General features: G+C 41.6%; 1 protein-coding gene across 2 annotated transcripts in view; it reads right to left on the bottom strand.

Annotated features, from left to right (window-relative positions):
• Positions 1-22,738, bottom strand: part of KCNJ6 (potassium voltage-gated channel subfamily J member 6) — a 95,103-nt gene that overhangs the window by 52,984 nt on the left and 19,381 nt on the right. Inside the window, exons 2-3 of one of the 2 annotated variants that reach the window (XM_029603451.1) lie at positions 12,355-13,275; positions 3,535-3,607 (exon numbers count right to left, since the gene is read on the bottom strand). In XM_029603451.1, coding sequence (XP_029459311.1) covers positions 3,585-3,607; positions 12,355-13,252 — 921 coding nt within the window. In that variant the 5' untranslated portion in view covers positions 13,253-13,275 and the 3' untranslated portion in view covers positions 3,535-3,584. Of the gene's footprint in view, positions 1-3,534; positions 3,608-12,354; positions 13,276-22,738 lie in introns of those variants that run through there. The other variant, XM_029603450.1, reaches the window with a different exon arrangement.

Genomic DNA, 22,738 nt, shown 5'->3' with positions numbered 1-22,738 from the left:
ACCTCACAAATCTTTTGAATAGACCCTTTCCTGATCATTACTATTTTGCAAAACTCAAATTTCCATAGCTATCCTCCTTCTGGAGCTCAAAAAGATCAGGAGTGAATTGACCCCCATTTAATTAATCTAATAACACTCAAACAAAAATAAACCTTAAGGTAGAAAGAACATAAAATCCACAATATGAGAACAACAAAAAGAATTGGTGCATAATCTATCTGACCTATGATTATAGTCTTTGACACATAGTACAGCAGGGAAATTCATGTGTAATGATGTGTGTCTGATTTATGAAGATCAGGGTTTTTTTTATAATGTTTATAATGCAGCTCAGATTTGAAGAGCATTATTTATATTATGCATTACTCTGTAGGGAAGAAGCCATTCGCCCGAAAAGGATATGCACAATTGAACCAAGGCCTGCCGTCTTGCACAGACTGAACCAACATCATCAGCCATGCATTGACCTCTACAGTTTCACTTTTAAAAATTGTGAGAAACTATGCAGCAAGAAGAAACTGCAATTGTTTGCCTATCAGGCATCTGTCTACACCTCACCCTTTGCTAGTACACCCTGAACTCACAAATTGCTAAGCAAATCCATGGTAGAAACTTTGTATCTAGCCATGAAACCAGCTATGAAGAAGGTAATGTTCATGAATGTCCTCTGATGAATCTCATTACCAACAGTGAGAATATGCATATACATCTGGACTCCAAAGACATCATATCAATATCCCACCGATCCCATTCTCCTGCACAGTGATGACAGCAAATCAAATGTTAACATCAAATCCTTTAAAATTGAATATGTTATGAAGTCCCAAGCAAAGGAAAAGATTCTGGACTACACAGACTGCGGAACCTTTTCCCAGATTCAAGGAATCTTTTCTGGAACCTTTCCTCAGAACTTCACAACCATTGTTGCAGTTCACTACAACAATGTGAACTAGCAAGCTTAAGACTGAGTTCCTTGCTCAGCACAGCCTGCTCCATTAACTGTGGAGTAGCTGCCTTGTCATACTTGCCAAACTTATCCCCACTAGAACCTTGTCTTACCAAGTCCTTCTGTACCCCATTCCTGTCAACATACCTCACAGAGACATCTGTGAGATCTCTGGGTTCTTTGTTCCTGCGACTGTGCTGTAACCTGTCATTTGCTTGGCGGGGGTGTTGTTGGATTCCCCTTGTACCAAGTCATAAGACAGGTCCCAGATCTCTGCAGGACTACAACCTGTCACAGCTAAGGGTGAGATAAACTGACTTAATTAATTTTGCAGCTGGGTTAATTAGTTTGGTGTTACATATTAAGAAGTGCAGGTTGATTTTGAGATAATGCAGGAATATTTGTCTTATAACAGTGCTATGCTCTGTAAAGTTAAATTGAAACTTAAATCAAAACTATATCTACCATATGAAACCATTATCTGCTGCTACAATAAACTTATCTATCTCACAAAGGTGTACATTTCTGTTCCCTTAAACTTCTGAACTGGGATCACAGGTTATCTATTAAATTAGGTAATCATCTGTAGCCATAAATACCCCTACAAATCAAATAAACCAGCCAAGCAAATCATTCAATTGTCCTTACAAATATTTTCATTACTTGGATCATACATTGAGGGTTTCAGCATTTGAACATGTCTTGAGACCTGAGAAGAGATCACTTACAAAAGCTACTACAAATCAAATGGATTATGAATTGGCAAACTTAATTTCCTTTCGAAGTGAGAAGCACTTTGTCCTTCTCCAATTTAATGCCTTGGATATTTAGCAAGACTTAAGATCTTATGGTCCATTTATGTGGGCTTAATTACCATAGACCCAAGTAGTCACCGCAAGACTTGCCTGAAAATGAAAAGTCACTTTATAATTATTTGATACGAAAGATTCATTAATTTGAAAATTGTCTTATTTCCAAAATTTTTTGAAATGGCAAAATCCATTGTGAGGGATTTTTGGTTCCTCTGATTTGGACAATTTAGAAAAGATTTAGTCACAAATTCTGAAATGCAGTGAGGCAGGTTACTAATTTCATAAACTCCAGTCATTATTGGAACTAATACCGATGGGATTATCTTACTATCACAGTGTTCCTTGTATATTTATGAATTCCTATTTCTTGCATATTAATTAGTCTTAATTATATAATTAACGTACATCTTCCATGATCAGAGCTGTTTTTGTAAAAGCCTAATAATGTGATCCACATATTCCCTACTCACATAGAAAAATCAGAATAAAATCTGTACATACTGCCCCACTGTGTGCACATCTGCTTTCCAACATCCAGCTGTTAGTGATATCAAAATAGAAAGGGACTTTTCCAGAAGGCATAAGGTTTACACAGGAAGGCACGAACTAAAGGGGTGAAAAACTAGATGGGATTTTATGTGAGTCTGCCTGTGCAAAGCATTGGGAATTAGATTCCCATAGAAGTTCCAGGCTTTTTAAATTCACTTGCATCCCAGGTAATCCTGCAAAAAAGGCAAAAGCAATAAGGGAATAATGAAATAGATATCATGAAAAGTTTGAATCTGGCCCATTGCTAAGGTAACTAGAAATCCTGCTTTCTTCCAGTACTTCTCAATGCAGGCAGGGAAGCTGTCTCCTGTTATAGCACGTAATCACCCTGCAATGCAGGTTATTTCTTCCAGTGGAAACACCAGGCTTACTAAAATCATCAGGCCAGTTTCACGCATTTAAATTCTAGACACAATACAAAGAGAAAAACTCACACTCAAATCATAAAAGGTAATGTTCAAAGTTTCATGTGACCCATACATGTTCATATGTGGGTGTGTGGAGATGTACCACAATATTTTATAATATGTGCATATCTGGTCCACAGGGATTATAAAATATGAGTATATCCACCCCCTCCCCCCAAAAAATATGCATGTTATGTTTCAGTACACACAAATATTTGCAATGTATTGAAAGCGTATGTTTTTCTACCTGTTTTATAAACATATGTGCATATATTTTACAAGTAGGAAAAAATAACTTGTTTGCATAAAACCGTGATTTGTAAGCAGAAGTAGATATATTTTAAAATATACTTGTGTTTTTTATGTCACCAGTTTGTCAATACCTCCGCCAGTTCACCCAGTCCATCTCCAGTTCATCAAGGCCCTCCTAGTACTTCACCCTGAACTCCCCCCCGGGGAGTAAATCCCTTATAAAATGGCAACTTACGCACGTACCTCTTGGCCTGATACTGAATACTTCTAGACCGCCCCCTTTTTTTGCACAGATAAATGTGTTTGTGAAACTGAAAATATGCACGTACATTTGATGTTTATAAAATAGCATGTACTCTAATACTAGCTACTTATGTGCGTTAACTCCTTTGAAAATTAAATTGATAAAGTGGAGAAGTCATAGAATGCATCTGTACAATATGTAGTTCAGGTCTTTCATACATAATAGGGACGAAATGTTTGGTGTCATATTGGTCCTAGGGGTGATTGGATACTTTGGGGACTGTGATATCATTTCTTTGACCAACAAAAAGAAATCATACATAACTGTTACTCTGTTATCTTTGGGATGCTTCCTATGTCCCTTCTTCAGGCATCCTATAGTTGTTTGAGTGAGACATCTGCAGAAACAGATTCATTAGGTCAACATAGCTAATGCACAGTAACATCTACATACAGTATGAAAAATGTATTTTGGGTTGCTACAATAAAAGTTATGACAACCTCTAAAGTAGCAACAAGTTAGTGTGCAAACTCCTACCTTCTGATCTGTTGAGTTTCTTAGTACAATGGATTTTTGGCCTTGCTCCCTACAGGGTAGTTGGCCTTACAGGATCATATCTGTCTGTGTATATGTGTGCGCCTGTCTATTCCCCCTAATTAGATGTCCCCCACCACCTTAGTCTTACTAACTTTTAAACCATTCATCGAATTTCATCTAAATTTCTCCCACAGAGAATAGAGCACCCATTGTAAGTACTTTGTCACTCAGCACACAATCAAACTGAGGAATTTGTTGCCAAAGGATGTGATCAAGGCGATTAGCATAGCCGGGTTTAAAAGAGGTTTGGACAAGTTCCTGGAGGAAAAGTCCATATTACATTATTATCCAGGTAGACTGAAGAAGGCTATTGCTATCTCTGGAAGTAACAGGACTTTTAGCGATCTGCTGGGTATTTGTGATCCAGACTGGCCACTGCCGGAGCCAGGATGCTGAGTTTGATGGACCTTGATCTGACCCTGCCTGGCACTTCTCATGTTCTTATGACCCCTGATTCACACTTACCCTGTGCCCTTAATAACCATGACACTTAGAATTTTTGGTTTTTATTTCTTTCCTATAGAGAAACAGGCCAGTTCGGTTGAAGCCTATGCTCTGGAATTTGCTGCCAGAGGATGTGGTTGGTGCAGTTAGTGTAGCTGTGTTTAAAAAAAGGATTGGATAAGTTCTTGGAGGAGAAGTCCATTACCTGCTATTAAGTTCACTTAGAGAATAGCCACTGCCATTAGCAACGGTAACATGGAATAGACTTAGTTTCTGGGTACTTGCCAGGATCTTATGGCCTGGATTGGCCACTGTTGGAAACAGGATGCTGGGCTTGATGGACCCTTGGTCTGACCCAGTATGGCATTTTCTTATGTTCTTATGAATAAACTGTGATGTCGTTGAGCTGTCATGCCCTCTGTCCCTGATTACATAGTTTGAAATATAGCAACATGCCACATAACTCAACTCTGTCTAAAGAAGAAAAATATACTGTAATTTCAGGGAGGCTATAGCACAATGTGATGCCATCAAGAAGTTTTGAAACTCTCTGCCACTGGTTTGCATTGAACATGTTGAAAGATGCCCATGACCAGGGGGCGTAGTATCCATAGTGCACAGTGGTGCACAGGCACCACCATCTAAGAAAAGAGATGTGCCTTGCACCACCAACTTTCCCGGGGCCTGACCCAAGGCCTCCTCAGGGCTTCCCTGGACATGATGACAAAATGACACCAGTTTAAAGGCTGACCAGTGCCTTTTTGTTGTATGACCATATATTTGTATGGCCATACAACAAAATGGTGCCTGCCAACCCTAAAACTAGCACCATTTTGACATCATTATGGTGCCAGTCTCACTGCCGAATAAGCACCATTTTTAAGGGATGTCAGAGGGACAGGAGGTAAGTGGGTATCATTCCTGCCCCTTTTACTAACTAGGATTCCCAAGGATGTGGGAGCTGGAATTTCCAAATCTGACACCTCTTTTACAGGTGGGGGGGCGGGGACCCTGGGGAGGTCCCATTTTGCAGGAGCACAAAGTGACTGTCACTGTTGGTACACCACCTCCTTTGGCACTCACCTTATTCCCCTAGCCATAACAATATACACATTTTTGAGCCATAAAAGGAAATTACCAAATGAAAGCACTGAAAAATGTATCTTTAGAGGGATATCTATTTCTTGAAATTCTATAACTCCACTTGAAAATCACCTCTTATCTGACAATTTTTGCAAGAATACTTATTTACTATGCATATTTTAATGTACAGTTTTTAGACTCTCGTATGAGTTGACCATTATTTATACCACTGTTGTATGTGATTAAATGTGAGATATTTTATTAAAGAAAAAATATTTTATGGGACAGAGAGGAAGGTTTCATACTACGTTCTTGTTTACCACTACAATAACTGTGAACTGGCGGCAATAGATCATCAGGCCACCGTGAAGTTGATTTCAAGACGGAAGAACATGCCGACGAAAAGCTTCATGCTGACGAAAAATCCGGATAAATATTGACTCGCTCAAGAATTACAGACAGCTCAAAGGAGAAAAAAACCCCTGAGGAAAGATCCGTGGGATCTGAAACACGGCCATGTTGGGACACAGTTCACCTCAAACAGATAAGTTGGTTGTACGCCTAGATCAAAGTCTTGACATTAGTAAAAACAAGCGGGTGCTTTAAACTTGCACATTGATACGGCATTAACGCTGAGAATTTTAAATTCATGCTACATACAGAAAAATATTAAAAAAACTCGGCCGGAGGAGGTTGGTTGATGATTTCAAAGAACATATTACCCGATTTTAGTGGAAAAAGGAAATTAGGCTTTACAAAAAAAGTCACACAGCTCCTTGCCTTTTCATGAACAACTGCAGTACTTGATCAATGAGTTCCCCATACAATTTATTTATTTAAAAATTATTTGTATCCCCCCATCCTTCAAAGTTCGGGACGGAGAACACGATAACATCCATAAAAATATCAGAAATGTGGCAAACCTTAGCAGGAACAGGTAAAACTACAATGGATTTATACTTCTTGGGATATAGTTAAGAAAAATAACTGTAGGACAAATATGCTTCTATATTACCAGTGACTAATTGGGAACAGCAGGTACCCTAGCGCTGGCACATACTGCAGTGTTCCTCTTTCTTTGTTTTTGTTTTGGAGCTTGTCAGGCTTAACTCCCTCAACCAGGTTGCCTATAATCAAATGATTAATAATGCTGGAAAACTCCTCGGAGCGTGAGAAGTATATTTGTTCCATTTGCCAAATTGTTCCAGATGTAAATTTGACTGATATTTTTGTACGTGTTTGTTCATAAATAATTAAATACAGCGCACGCATACGGCACATTTCATTCTAAAACCTGGAGGCATATTATGCCTTTGTCCATGAACAAACTCCAATCACTGCAGCATTCGCTGCTGAGGGCTGGGGCTAGTGGCTTAGCTTTCCATAGCTATTTGAGAGCTTCGTAATGAATTACAAGAACGAACAAAATAGCTCTTCTGGAAACAAGTCTCCTAAATTTTAAAAGGTCATGTCCTAGGGTCTAACACCATGACGTGGACAGTTCAAGAGATCACGTTTCTTGATCAGAAGAGTAGAGAAGCCATGCTGGATAAAGAATTAACGATGGAGGAATTTGGTAATCCAGAAAGCGACTAGCATAAAGGACTGGTGAATCAGCAAGGGAGATGAAGTTACTGAATATCCTTAAGAACTATCTTTTATAGGCAGTAAGAGTCACCCTGTCGCGCCTTACCAGATCAAAGACAATTCTGAATCTGGTTCTTACAAATAAACAGGCCAATGCGCTGATTGATCTCTCTGAGGTGCCCGATGCAATATGCAAATGGGATGCCACTGTGAAAAGGAGGCGCTAGGGAAAATTGTGCACTCCTAGTGACTCCTCCTCAGCGGGCGCCCAGGAGAGGTGACTGTCATTGGGTTAGGAAAATGGATGCTTCTTACTTGAGCTTCCCTTTTCCTAACCTGACCACGACACACATTTAAAAAAAAAAATACTTTTTTTTTTTTGACAGTTCTCCTTTTTGTGTTCCTCCAACTTTATATCTCCACAATATTAAGTTGGAGGAAATAGAGAAAAGCGGTATTTTCTGCAGTTCTATACACTTTTTGGGCTCCTCTAAAATTTATACCTGCTCTGGAGCAGACTTTAATTTTTGAGGGTAAAACTTTGTGCAACGGGCGCACATTTTTTTGTTTGCATTGGGGAAATAGCTAAAAGCCTCGTCAACATGGATTTACATGTGATGAGCGCTATAAGTTTCGTGCTGTATTGGACATGCATTTTGAAGGCGCCGACCCCCGTTTTGCATAGGGATTATGGACACGCATCCAAAACGCACATCCAATACCGTGTTGAGCCGTGAGCTGCGGCCAGTGCATTGTATTGCATTGGCCTACAAAAGGGGCCTGTGAAAGACCCATTTAGGGAACTTTGTATGATACAATTTTAAAAGATGGAAGAAGCAAGAGATTTATTGGGGTAAATTTTCAGACTTGGTGGAGAACTATTCAGTTGAAAATCAGAGGTTATGTGGGTAAAAAAAAAATCCGAATCCCATCTACAAGAATTTTCAGCTGGCTAAAAGTAGGTGTGTTCTTTCATAACAAATGCACTTTTTGCCATATTAAAAAGGGGTATTCCTTTGGGGGGGGGGGACGTATATGGAAGTTTAAAAAATGCATGTACATAGTCAATGCACATACTTTACGCTTCCATTACAGAATACTTACAGTGTAGGCTTACTTTTGATCCATACAATTATCTGATCTATATTGGTCGTTTGTGTTTGAAGTTCAGGTTGATTTCTGTGGGCTGAAAAGTAAGTGCAAGCTTTGTTTTGCAACTTGCTAAAAATGTACCCAATTATATCTCAATTTCTATGTATTATATTTTATCTATCTATCTATCTATATATATATATATATATATATATATATATATATATATATATATATTCTCACACACACACACACACACACACACCTATGATTAGCCTATCCTTTATCTCAGTGTTTCCCTGCCCTTTCCTGGAGGCACTCCTATTCAGTCTGGTTGTCAGGATATCCATAATGAATATGCTTGAGATAGGTTTGTATACATCAGAGACCTAGGGTATGCAAATCTGTCTTATGCATGTTCATTGTGGCAATCCTGAAAACCCGACTGGATAGTTGTGCTTCCAGGAGAGGGATGGGAAACGCTAATTTACCTCACGAAGAGAGGTGCCAGTTCTGCAAGCACTATGACCTTCCGCATAGCAAAATATTCCCTGTATCCCTCTGCTCCGGAACAGGAAACCCAAGCCCTCTGAACTAGAACTGGAGTTTCCCAAATGTGTCTGTACTAGATGCATTAAAATGCAGAATATACCATATAATAAAAATGGTCATACTAGCAGGACAGCCTCAAAAACCAAGGTCTAGAGAAGCAAGCACCACTGTTTGTCACTTTTTCATACTGTAAAAAATAAAATAATAATTGTCTCCATGACAAGTATCTTCTGTTTCCCATAGTTTGAATGGATGGTCATGGCTTTCCTCAGTGCTTTTTGTTTACAGTGCTTCAACATTTCACATAGCCTTTCATAACCACAAACATTTAACACGCTTACTTTTCCAGGGGCTGCCTCCCCTCTCTACTTATGGTTACTGTCTTCCTGTCTGATGCTTAGTGGCCCAATGCTCCTAAATGCAATCTGACTTTTTCAGCCAGCTGCACATTTCCAGCTCAAGGCGGCTTCCTCTGCCTCAGCGCGTTCCTTGCCTTCTTTCTCTGGCCTCAGTCCTTCAACTCCCTGATTGGCCTAGTCCAGGGGGAGTGAGTTAGCCATGATAAGGCATTGCCGCCGCTTACTAAGGTACTGCTGCTGATCTCCAGCTTGCAGTGATGCTTTAGCCTCCTGGATTTCCACCATCTCAGGGTACATCGGTGAAAGGAGGCTCCGCCTGCGTCAACACATTCCTTGTCTCCCCCGTTTAGTGAATGCACTGCTGTTTCTTGTAAAGTTTTCTTCTTTTCCATGGTGACCTCTCTGGTAAGTAGCATCCGCTCGCTCTCCCGTTGTGCCATTTCTGTTGCAATCTCTTTTATCTCAGCCACCAGCTACAGTCATTCACCTGGACTTCGAGGAGTGGGCTTGTCCAGCTCCTCTACCTTAGCTGGCTTTCCTGGCTTATTATCTCCAGCCTTTCCCTTAGTTTTTATCTCAGTCCTGCCAGGCTGCTCCAATGCTTCTGCTTTGGGGTTGTCTTCATCTTGAAGTGGCTCCTTTTCTTGTTTCTCTGGGTTCTTCTGGCCGGCTAGCACAGAGGAACTCCATGGCTGTTGTGCATTTTGCACGGGCTTGCTTTTAACCTGCCCTGCAACTCTGTCAAGTCAAACCCAACTCCAGTCCTCTGTGCTTGCTTGCTTTTAAACGGCTTTTCTTTTCAAGGAGACACATCCTGCAAGGCTCCATTGCAAGCTTCTTGGCCCATTAGCCCAAGTCACTGTGGGTGCATTCAGCAGGTTTTCATATTCTTTACTTGCCCTCGGCTGGGCCTGTTTCTGCATTTCTGGGAGCACCTCTACTGTCTGCTCCAGTGGTGCAGTCTATAGCACCTTTGGTGCTTCGCCAGGCCGCCTCTGCTTCCAGAGGTCCCAAGCTGCTCTCTGGTTTCATTATTTCCTCCTACCTCTTCCCTTTCTCAGTGGTGTTCGGTTGCTTCTGTAACTGTGGTAACTGCAGTTCTCGCAGGAGGGCTTGTTGTAGCAACTGGAGGGGTGGCACAAGGCAGAAGGTGCCTAGGGCACCTAATCCTCTTGCACCAGCCCTGTATATAAGTCAGACTTCTGTAACCCAGTCTCTGCTTTGTACAACATTTAGAGCAGGCAGATTTCCAAACAAACTTCCTCTCTTTTTCTCCTGAGGAATGGATTTCTGGCTGTACTATGCTTAGCATAGAAAGTCCCACCACTGCTGCCTTATGTGGCACAACACATGAGAGGTCTTGGCTTTTTATTAACAGTGCTTCAAGTCTTCATTTTACATAGCCTTTCATAACCACAAACATTTAAAATTCTTACTTTTACCGGGGCTGCCTCCCCTTTCTACTCATGATTACTGTCTTCCTTTCAGATTCCCAGGTCTCTCTCCTGCTCACCTCTGAGCCTACATTATATCTTGCTCTGGGAGCCACGTGGTACCCATAATGCTCTGTCTTAAGATGGACTGGGACCAGATAGCTGGGACTGGTCCTTTACAGAGTTCTGGGGGCTTTTCATGTATGCTCCTTCACAGATTACTAGCAAAAAGTACCCAGCTTTGCTTGAGTAATCGAGTCTATAATATTGTGTGTGTGTGTGCGTGTGCCTCTGCCTGCGTGTATGTGCCTGTCTGTGCCTGTGCCTACCTTTTCATATTCCTGCGTGTGTGTGCCTGTATGTGTTTGTGTCTGCTTGGGTGTCTATGCTTGCATGTGGAAGCCTCTGTGTGTGTGTGTGTGTGTGTGTGTGTGTATATGAATGTGAGAGCCTGTGTGTGTGTCTGTCTATGCATCTATGTGTGGTTGCACCTGGGTATGTTTGTGTATGCTTTTATGCCTCTGGGTGGGTGTGTAGTAGTATGATAGACAAGGCTTTGCAGGCAGACCAGATTATCTTTGCATGGTGCACTTTCTACTGTTCCGGGTGCCACCTGGTGGCCAAACACAGATACAACAGTGTGGTGGATTGACTGACACAACATAAGCCTTTGAACTAATCTAGCCAATTGCTCTAGTCACCTTTCTTGGGTCAAGAAGGATTTTCTTTTAACTTGTGAAACATTTGTTTTCATCTTGTAATCTGTAACTTGATCCCAAAACACATTGTGGCAAATTTTAAAAGCCCTACGTGCACTGGGCCTAAAGCCCCGGGGCTCGAAAAAAGGGGCGGGCCGAGGCGTGGCCAGAGCCTCCAGGCACAGCGGCCATTTGGTGCTGTGCCCGGGATTGTGTGCCGGCCGTTGGCTGGCAGGCGCAACTTATAAAATAAAGGTTGGGGGGATTTAGGTAGGAGAAGGGAGGGGAAGGCGGGTGGGAGGGAACGGGGAAAGCCATTGGGGCTCCCCTAGGGCTCCGTGCGCGCAAGGTGCACTAGTGTACACCCTCTTTTGCGCGCCAACCCTGGATTTTATAACATGCATGTGGCTGTGCGCACATGTTATAAAATCAGGCGTACATTTGTGCGTGCCGGGTTGCACGCCTTCAGATCCGGACCATTATTTTCAATTGTTCATATGAAAAACACACCATTATGCCAGGGTTTCCATACCATCATCATTTGACCTTAGCTGGTAGCAATGAAATAGATTTCAAGGCCTACAAGTTTAGCTTTATGCCAGTCTGAGAAGAGGTATTGGATAAAATGACAAAAATAAAATGAATGAAAATATACTGACATTCTACTAAAGTGTATGAGTCCAATGATGTTAGAAGTGAGGCTCCATTAGAAGTGACTTAATAAAGGACACTTTGTAGGGATGACCTGGGAGTCTGCAGTGTCCTGTAATATTTACCCTTTGTCTATACTTCTATCCAATTTATCTGGCTTTAGCGGGGTTAATATTTGAAATTATATTAATTGTATTTACACTCAAGCCCAGTGGCACCCACTATGCAAACCATGCATTTGGACAGGCTGGCAACTCTGTGAGAATTTGCCCCCCAATAAACCTTACTCTAATTCTGCTGCATGGCCCACCTATAAGCAATATTCAGAAACTCGTAAACTTCTTGTTGGAAAAAAAAATAGTAGAGAAACCTGTGAAGGGTCTGTTAGAATTCACACTGGGCTTGTGTGTGGAGAGGGGGGCAGACAGCACAATAATTATTTGCACAGGGCAGCAAAACAGGTAGCAATGGCCCTGCTTACACTGAAGGTATCTCTAAATCTCACACTACATGCCAGTCACCCTTCTCCATTATAAATGTGAGAATTTCTTTCCCTCTTTAGGAATTTCACGTTGGCATTCTTAAAAATTAATTTTTGATGACAAAATACAGTAGCCACATCAAAGAAGAAGAAAAATACAATAGTACCTGTTGCCTCCACCATTCCTTCTAAGATTACAACAATCTCCAGTTCCTCTTTGGCCATCTGTGCTTTGGAAATCTCCCAGAAAGGACTCTGTTGGTTAATTTCATGGCAGATAATTAGTGGCGATACCAGAAAGAGACGATCGTCACCTGTGTCATAGCCTACGTTGATATCTGTCTGGTTCAGTGGGATAAACTCCCCTTCCTTCGTCTGTTTGGATTTGATCAACTTGGCCCGTATTGATGCCTCCACAATGTGTGAGTTCCTAAGGTCCCCTACTCGGAACATCAGGCACAGTTTTCCATCCCGCATGGAAATAACTGCATTTGTAGAAAAGACCAAGGTCTCTGCCCTCTTCTTGGGCTGGGAAATTTTCACAAACATGCAACCCACCATAAAAGCATTCACTATAGAACCTAAAACGGACTGAACTAATAGGAGAATTATGCCCTCAGGACATTTGTCTGTGATGACTCTGTAACCATACCCAATGGTTGTTTCTGTCTCTATAGAGAATAAAAAAGCAGAGACAAATCCATTAAGGTTATCGACACATGGACTCCATGACTTGTCCCCTATATGGTCCAGATCTCCTCGAATGTAAGCAATCAACCACCAGATCATTCCGAAAAAGAGCCACGTCACAGTGTAGACCATGACAAAGATGAAAAGGTTGAACCTCCATTTGAGATCAACTAATGTGGTGAAGATATCACTCAAGTAGCGGTAAGTCTCTCTCACATTCCCATGATGGACGTTGCACTTCCCATCTTTCCGAACATACCTCTGGATTTTCCTTTTCTTACATTCATGACTCCTGTGCTTGGGTAGGTCCTCTCTGACTTGTTTGGGCAATTTTGGCTGCCGAATGGTGATAGTGCTCTCCACGTCCTGCTCCATTAAATCTTCTTCCAAGACATGAACTGACGTTATTGAAACAAAACAAAACAAAAATATTACAATTATAGTATGTATTTGTTTACATGATTGTATAAACACAGCATTTCTTTTTGTATCAGTGTAAATGCAGATGGAGCAGCTGCTGTCTGAAAAAAAAACCCAGTTATTATCACATTGTACGACTGACATCCTTTGAAGGGAAATTGCTTTTATTCTTTCTTTTATTTCTTTCTTAAATCTTTTCAAGAACTATATCCTGACTGCATCAATATTTAAAGAACTGGTGATCTGGTATGTATGATTTATCTTACTCTTTTGCAAATTATTATTTAAAAATAATTTCTCTTTAGTGGAGATGGGGAGGGGTGTAGCCTGAGGACCCTAGAAGATCGTACTGATGTGACAGACTTGACTATGATTCTCTATGGTAGCTCATGGTCATTGAATTTACTGGACTCACCAAGATTCCAGACTTTCAAATCCTAGCATCAGTCTATGGTTTCTGGCATTTTCAGCACCTATGAATTCATGCATAGTATATCGGAGTCTGTGACAAAAATACTCCTCCCTTGCCTCTCCCCCAAATTCCAGCAAAATTCAACATATTGTGTCCTCCTATCACAGACCCACAATTGCTTTTAAACTCAAGTCGTTTCTCCTTCAGACTTGAAATACTTTTTACATGCTGATACTGCTAAACTAAACATGGACATATCATCTCTTCTTCTAATGGCTGCAACTAGGAGAGCCCAGAAATGTCTGAGGCCTTTTTTTTTTTGTAATCCTCTCTTTCAACCTGCATTGTTATATCCCTATATAATACATTAGCTGAGAATGAATTATTGTTAGCTAGTAATGTATCGATGCACGGCAAAGTTAATGTAGAATCCTTTGATATCAAAGAAAAAGGATTTAAGAGGCATGATTTTTTTAAAATATATTTACAAATGCAGCATTATATAACTTCAACATTTTTGCAAGAGATCTTGAAATATAGTTTGTGTCAATATACTTCCTTTTTGGATAATGATAATGTTTCTATATAAATTTCTTATTAATCTGAAACCCCAGAAGGTAATGGTAGATTTGATCTATGTCTGGAAAAGAGATTGCAACTCAAGCTTGCAAGGTATTGATCTTTATAAATGTAATACTTCCATAACTCAAATTTCTAACAGTGTTGAATTATGGGAGTTGCAATTTCATGTGCTTCCTAAAATAAACTTGTTGCCACTAAGAGTCAGTAAAATGGGATTTATTTGATCTGATTCCTCTTTAAAATGTACTGCTCAAGGTACTTTGTGGGTGTGTCCAAAAAATCAAAATATTTTGGGAAAGTGTTTTTCATGAGTTGGGGATTGTTAATGGCAAAAGTTATTTTCCACAACATTTTGTATGTTTGAGCTACTTAGATGAAGATATTTTTGTTCATAAATATGAATTATTCTTGGCCAAGCCCTTTTTGATTGCTAAGAAATGTATTCTATTTAATTAGTTAAGGATAATGCAGCTAATTTCCTGGATTGGACAACATGAATGGCAGATCTGGTTTTTATGGAACAGCTCAGCAATACTGAAATCTTCTAAGGACTCTGCTGGGTTTTTTTGTTTTTGTCAAATTTGGAATCCATGTATGCACGGCACGCCTTGCCAAAGGGCTATCAAAGATGGATGAAAAGATAACCCATTATTTTGGAACTGGTTATACTTTTATTTTTGGTTTTCTTAGGCCCGACCATTCCAAGTCTATTTTCATCTGGTTTTCTTACACTTCTATTTGTTTGTCAAGATGCTGTCTTCTCTTGGTTTGTATCGAGGGGTTTAACTGTTATTTGATTGCCTAAAACCATAGCATAATCTTTATACTATGTATGTTTTCACTGATCAATGAATAAAATAGTTGAATCTTTAATGGATTATTCTGCATCCAGCGCACCAATACCTTAGCACGCTTCCCTCTGTAAATAGTTGGCCACACATGGTGCTCCTGGCAATAAAATCTCCATTGCTTAACTACTCAGAAATTCTGCACCATTGATTTAAGTGACATTGTTTTATGACTTCTGTTTAATAACACCTTTCACCTTCCTCCCCCCCCTTCCCACCCAAAAAAAAAAAATCAAAAATACAATCTACCAACCAAAAAAAAAAAAAAAAAAGGGGGCTTTGTAAATGAGGTAGTAAAACTAAACCAGATGGATTTCCCAACTGTACAGCTATTACTGTCCTTTGATAGTATTAATATATTTGCTCTCATTGTCCACTGCTTGTGTAACAACACCTGGCAGCTCATTAGTAACGGCTGACTGTGCTAATGTCTATCAGCTATAACTCACTTTAACATTTCCCGGCAGGCCCAGGTGATGGCACTCAGCCCTCACTACAGTCAAACACAAGTTCTTTATGCTGGGTCTGCCGCTGTTGAGCATCTGACCTCTTGACTTCTTTCTGTGATCAATTTAAACAAATTAAATGGTTCTTATTTGTCTTCTCCTGCCACCCTTTGCATTTCCTTAATTACATTAACATTTTCAAAAAGTGTACCATGTCAAGAAATCTGCTTGCCTGACAGCACCAGTTAAAGAAAGGTAAATGCACCCTTTCCTCATGGATGAGTTCAACTGATTAGGCATTGCACTCATACCTTGGCACTCTCCAGATTTCACCCAGAGACTTCTGAAATTTGTTTCAATTACTAGATCTCCGGGGAAGCACCAGATCCCCTGCCTCTCTGTTTAATGCTCCAGCCCCTCCCCTTCAGGAAGCCTGCAGGGAACAGGAAGAGGAGGGGCTGGAGAAGGAAGCAGAGCCATCGTTTTCTGTTTTGCAGTGTAAGCTCCATCTCCAACCCCTCCCTTTCTTCAGAAGCCTCTAGGGAAGAGAAGAAGAAGGGTGAGCTGGCAGCACGTGGGGAGAAAGATGTGGAGAAGAAATGGAACACACAAAGCTCAGCCAGAAGCTGTGATTCCAGGACTTGGGATTCAGCTGAAGGTAGAGCGAGGCAGCACAAATCAGAGAGCCGTAATTTATAGGGGAGAGGGGAAGAATAATGTGCTAGGTCATGAAAGGAGAGAGAGTGAGTGTGGATTAGCAGGGGAGGGGGAAGATGGAGGAAAGAGCTCATATGCATTCCCCCCCCCCCCAAACAGCAATCTCAGGGTGACAACAATACAAAAGTTCTCAGGTTTCGCAAGTATACATCATTATACACCGGATGGGCTGTATGGTCTATATCTGTCATCATGTTCTATGTTTCTAGCCAATCCTGCTGGAAAACATGGAAATGCTAGTCTGTGGAGCATTGTTGTTCGACAAAGTGAAAAGGTAATATTACTTACAGCAATACTGATCAAATAAAGTTAAAAAAAAATGTATAGTCACATTGAGAGAAGATCAGCATGCTACTGATTTTTATAATAGCTTATAATATCGAATCATGTATCTGAACAACTATGGCACACTCTGGTTAAAGTAAAATCCATTTCGAACTTATGTGCCTATTTGTAAACCGTTGTGATGGTATATCACTAAACGACGGTATAGAAAAGTTTTTAAATAAATAAATAAGATAATCGATAGGGAATGCATCTGTTGGGAAACTTGTCAAATGAATATGAACATGCCATACTGGGTCAGACCAAGGGTCCATCAGGCCCAGCATCCTGTTTCAGTGGTCAATCCAGGCTACAAGTACCTAGCAAGTTCCCAAACACTAAGTATATCCCATGCTAGTGATGCTAGTAATAGCAGTGGCTATTTTCTAAGTCAACTTAATTAATAGCAGGTAATGGACTTCTCCAGCTACACTAACTGCACTATCCTCATCACCTGGCAACAATTTCCAGAGTTTAATTATGCGTTGAGTGAAAAAGAACTTTCTCCAATTAATTTTAAATGTGCTACATGCTAACTTCATGTATTGCCCCCTAGTCCTTCTATTATCCGAAAGAGTAATTAACTGATTCACATTTACCTGTTCTAGACCTCTCATGATTTTAAACACCTCTATCATATACCCCCTCAGCCGTCTCTTCTCCAACTGAACAGACCTAACCTCTTTAGTCTTTCCTCATAGGGGGCTGTTCCATCCCCTTTATCATTTTGGTAGCCCTTCTCTGTACCTTCTCCATCGCAACTATATCTTTTTTGAGATGTGGTGACCAGAATTGTATACAGTATTCAAGGTGCGGTCTCACCATGGAGCGATACAGAGGCATTATGACATTTTCCGTTTTATTCACCATTCCCTCCCTAATAATTCCTAACATTCTGTTTGCTTTTTTGACTGCTGCAGCACACTGAGCCGACGATTTTAATGTATTATCCACTATGATGCCTAGATCTCTTTCCTGGGTGGTAGCTCCTAATATGGAACCTAACATTGTGTAACTATAGCATGAATTATTTTTCCCTATATGCAACACTTTACACTTATCCACATTAAATTTCATCTGCCATTTGGATGCCCAATTTTCCAGTCTCACAAGGCCCTCTTACAATTTATCAATGATGTTTAAAGTCTGTTTCTTTGGAATATATTCTCTGGACTGTGGTTTACAATTTTTAAGAAAAATATAATGTTGAAAATTTTTTTGAACAACTCTAAAAATAAATAAATAAATAAATCATAGTGCAATATAGTTTTGAAAGTGAATGATTGAGAAGACCGATTGATTTTGGTTGAAACGTTCAATGTCAGGCTTGCTGACACCTTCATTTAGGCTATAATTATAATCTGATTTATTGTTCCCATTTATTTTTGGTTAGTTCCTTTTTTGGGTAACTTGACGACTCTCCTTGAAATTGAAATTGGATAATTGAAATTTGCCATTATTACTGCACTGCCAAATTGGTTAGCTTTCCTGATTTCTCTTAGCATTTCATCATCTGTCTGATCATTTTGGCCAGGTGGATGGTAGTATACTCCTACTTATCCAGGATATCTTTGGAGATACCCAGTTAAGTAGAAAGTTATTTGGCCACACAAGGCCAGATAACTTGAAAACTTATCTAGCTAAATTCCATCAAGTAGATTTTTATGTTATCTGGCTACATGTAGCTGGATAACTTTAAGCCAGTATATTCATTGGGATATTTATCCCTCTGAATATAAAGGACACGTTATCTGACTAACTTTAACTAGATAATTTATCTACTAAACGGCCTATTGGCCAATATTGGCCTCCCCATCTCTTCCATGGTAGCTTGCCACTGATATGGGGTTGGGGGCTACTTGTCTGTCAACTCACTAGGGCAAGGGGCTAGGGGGTCAGCTTGGGAGACAGATTTCCCTGGCGTTTCTGCTCCTGCTGCTTTGAGTGGAAGACAGGGTCACCAGACTATTACTGACAGCCTCACCTGAAACCAACACTGAGTGTACTTTTTTTTATATGAAACTCCATATCATTGTTTTTAAGATGGCTCAGTACCTTTCTTCTACTAGTGGCCTTCTGACAGTGAATGTATTCTACAACAAGCTGGTCCTCTACAACTATAAAGTGCCTCCACATTTCTGATGTCTTGTGGAATCCCCTCTCCCTTTCATTGTGTGCTGTGGCTGGAGTTGAGGGCAGACCAGGAGGGGAAAAGCCAGGAACATTTCTCATGGTGTCCACTACCTCTCTTCTTGGGAGGTGCTCATGGTCCTGGCAATATCTTTTTCTGGCTCCTGCAGCTGCTCACTTGTGGACAGCATGCTAGTAATTAGATTCCCCAAATACTCCTGAGCTACTAGAAGTTCCAGTATCCTCTGAGTTTAGCAATCTCTCACATGATTCATCTGAATCATTGTTTTCTCTAAATAGCTGCAGATACTGCTCAGGAGGAATTGGGGGGGGGGGGCACTCTAATTTTCATGCCCCGTCACTGTTGATGCCACCCTTCACTGATTATGCATTCTTCTGCCCCTGCATCATAGGAACAGAGATGGGAGCAGGGGGGAGATGCTCTTCCAGCATGAGCTTCTTCTTGCCTGACCCTATCCCTGGTTTCCCTCAGCTAAAGAAATCATCTTGGGCTCAAGACTCCTGGTCTTCTCACTAGTGCTATCATCATTAATACTGCTTATGCTAACCCTAGGTCCCTGTGGGGGAGAATTCAGCCTCTACCTTTTCTTCCCTGTGGCAAGATAGACTTTGAAACAGTCACTAATAGTGGCTGGAGGTTTTTAGTGTTACAATGCATTGTACTGTAATGTGTACACCAGTGTAACCCCCAGTCCAGTTTTGGAGCTTAGACAGCAGGGGGTACATGGGATCCCAGGGCCACTTTATCTTTTCTTACATTCTCACCAGGCCCCGGGGTAGGGTTCTTTCCAAGAGAGGGGGGAGAATAAATCCTCCAAGGACCAAGGAATTAGGAGGGCTCTCAATAACACTGTCCTGGGGGGGGGGGGGGGAGGGAGGATCAGTTCACGTTTACTAGAAAGGATGTGATTGCCAACATCTACTTTGGAGGTGTTGCGCAGGAGGCGGTGGGGTTGATGCTACCCGCAGGGCAAGCCCTAGGGGGCCCCACTGTCAGTAAGCTGAGCTGGCTGACTGACGGAGGCCGACTGGAGCTTCGCCAATACCAGCCCTCGTTCCCCGTCGGTTGAGCCCTTGGGTGCCGGGGCCGGCTGGAGTTAGGTGGGCCTCCGTCAGAGGTCTTCAGATGGACGAGGAGGAGGTCAGCCAGGGACCAGCAATGGTAGGACTGGAAGGTCTGAACTGGACGAGGCAGAGTCCTGGAGACCCGGGCGCCAAATGGAACTAGAAGCAGACAGGGGGCGTCCGAGTAAGAACAGGCCGAAGCCTGAGAGGCCAAGTCCAGAATAAGTATAGCAGAGGTGTCGTTGAACAGGCTGGAGTCAGGGCAGGCGGCAGGCAAGGAGGAATGGCAAGGCAATGGTCAGGTCCAGGAAATGATCAGTAGCGTGGTCGGGCAAAGCAGAGGTTGGGTTCAGGAGATGATCAATGCCGTGGTCAGGCAAAGCAGAGGTCGGGTCCAGGGGTCAGTCCGTAGAACAAGTAGAGTAAACGCAGGACACAGGAATAAGAGTAACAGGATCAGGAACACGGACGAGACAGAAACCAGGAACACGAAGGAATCACCAGAGGAGGCAACGAAGTACACGACCAGCATGGAGACCCGTTGCAAAGGCAACTAACTGAGGCTGGTCCCGGCCTTCTATACCGGGATCCAGTGACGTCATCATCCGGGGCCACGGGTTGGTTTCCCACCGCGGCCCCTTTAAAAGGAAGGAAGATGTGCGCATGCATGCCTAGGGAGGAGCACGGATGTCCGTCGCGGAGACAGGAGCACCGGGGGAGGCCCGAGGTTGAAGGCGGCCCATGGCCGCGAGGGAAGTGGAGCTAGACACTGGAACAGGCAGATGAGGGTAAGAGAGCCTGGCCGCGGGCCTGCCGAGGCCAGCACATGCAACAGGAGGCTCAAGCTGAGTGTCCAAAATAAATCTTTACTGTAGAATTTCTTAAATGGCAAAATTGGCACTTTACATATCAGATCTTGGTAATAATAGCTTGAAATCACAGTTCTCCAATTTGTTTCATATGTGCGTCTCTCAGCAGTTGGGCCAGGGAAACCTCTCACCCTCCATGGCTTGGAAAGGCAAGACTTCAAAAGTGGGCAGGCAAATCCTAGTTGGGAGGAAAACCCCCCCTTCCAAAAATACAGGTAGACAAAAAGACAAGGTCTCAGTCTCTGCACTAACTCCCCAGGCTGAAGACTCTGGCTGGGAACCTCCAACTGTAATTAAAGGTTTTGCTCACAATTTTCTTCTTCAGATGACGCACAGAAAAGATCCAGGCAGCAAGATACAAACAGCTTTCTCAGTTGTCTTCTCTTCAGAGCAGCAGCAAAACTTCTCCCCAAACCCCCCCCGCCAAGGCGCAAAATCTGGAATTCTCCTGCAGTGAGCCACCCCTGATCCAGACAGAGAGCAGCAGAACCCACCCTACCTCCTGTTCTCACTTAGGGCCAGATTCATTTAAGGCTTTTCACCCATTTTGTGTCTGTGGGAAAAACCCTTAGTAAATCAGATACTTAGCCAGGGACTACCCGAAAATCCTCGGAGCCAGGGGTACCAGGGCTTTCGCAGGAAAAAAAATTCTTAAAAGATAAGTTCAAAATCCCTTAAACAACCCCTGGGACTAGCACCAGAAAAGTACTTGCCCCCCTTCCTACTCCATGTAGGGTTCCATGCCTCGACGGCTAGTACACAGAACAGGGGAACAAACTCAACACAGGACAAATAGCCGCTTCGCCTCTAACTGCTAACCAAAAATGCCACTCCTAGCTATGATGCATATAATTATGTATGCAAATTATAATCTGCAAAGAATCCTGGAGATTTGCAGAATATAAGAAATGTAAATAAATAAATAAGACTCAGGCTGCTTTTATACCAGCAGGGGGCAACCTACAACCTCTCTGGAGATGCTGTTCCACGAATGGTGCACCCTCCCTATCTCCTTTTCTGAGCTCAAAAAAAGGTTCAAGAACTAGGGCCATATAGTAGTAATTCCCAAAGGGTCGCCACACCAGTATTAGTGCAGAACGCACAACAATTTCTTTTGCTACAGAGCGTGCCACATACAGTCTGCTTGCTAACTATGACTTTGTAGGCTTATGCTAGTAACTGACACAGGGCATGATTTACGAAACCTTTTTTCCCATAGACACTGAATGGGAGAAAAGCCTTAGTAAATCAGGCCCTGCGTCAGGCATGCGCACACACACAATACTGACTCCTTTTTGCACATATAGAAAGTCAGAGAGAACAAAGAAGAGAGAGGCTGCTGTTATACCTGTATTTATAACACCACTGTTAAAACAGATCTCTTTCTGTGCTGCAGAGACACGCTGTTACTCCTGCCTGTTCAATGATACCATAACTCTGAAATCAGTGAACAGACAGATTAAATTGCAGTGTCTCCACTTACACAGCAACACTGTGACAACAGACCAGCCCACCTTTCTTTAAGTTTCTTTTTCCTTTGCTTTCCAAATCTTTTTTTTTAATTATTTGTTTATTGAATATTTCCATATATAATTATAACAATTCAAGGAAAGGAAACAATATAATAAAGAAAAAACATTTCAACTCTATATTGTAAATTCCTTATATGTCAAGGAATAAAACAAAGATTAACAAGGATATGAATAAGGCTTTAAACACTAACAGAGCAGTAAAGCAGGAAATAAGAAAAAAAAAGAGATTGTCCTATATAATCTCCCATTATAATTAACTTCCAGTTCAACAGAGGTCTATTAGGTTAGGGAATCCAAATAAGATTTCAGTTGAACCAGTTGGTTAAACACATACTTTTTTTCTTGATATGTGACAATGCAGCGGCATGGAAATCTTAACAGAAATTTAACCCCTTTTTGTTGGGACTCCACTCTCATTGATAAGAATTCCCTTCTCCTGAGCTGTGTTTCTCTTGAAATATCAGGAAAAATTCTTATATTCTGGCCATAGAACTT

This window comes from Rhinatrema bivittatum, chromosome 5 (genome assembly GCF_901001135.1).
Source record: "Rhinatrema bivittatum chromosome 5, aRhiBiv1.1, whole genome shotgun sequence".
NCBI classification, from domain to species: domain Eukaryota; kingdom Metazoa; phylum Chordata; class Amphibia; order Gymnophiona; family Rhinatrematidae; genus Rhinatrema; species Rhinatrema bivittatum.
Note: the sequence above shows the minus strand (reverse complement) of the source record. Positions and strands in the feature narration are given on the sequence as shown.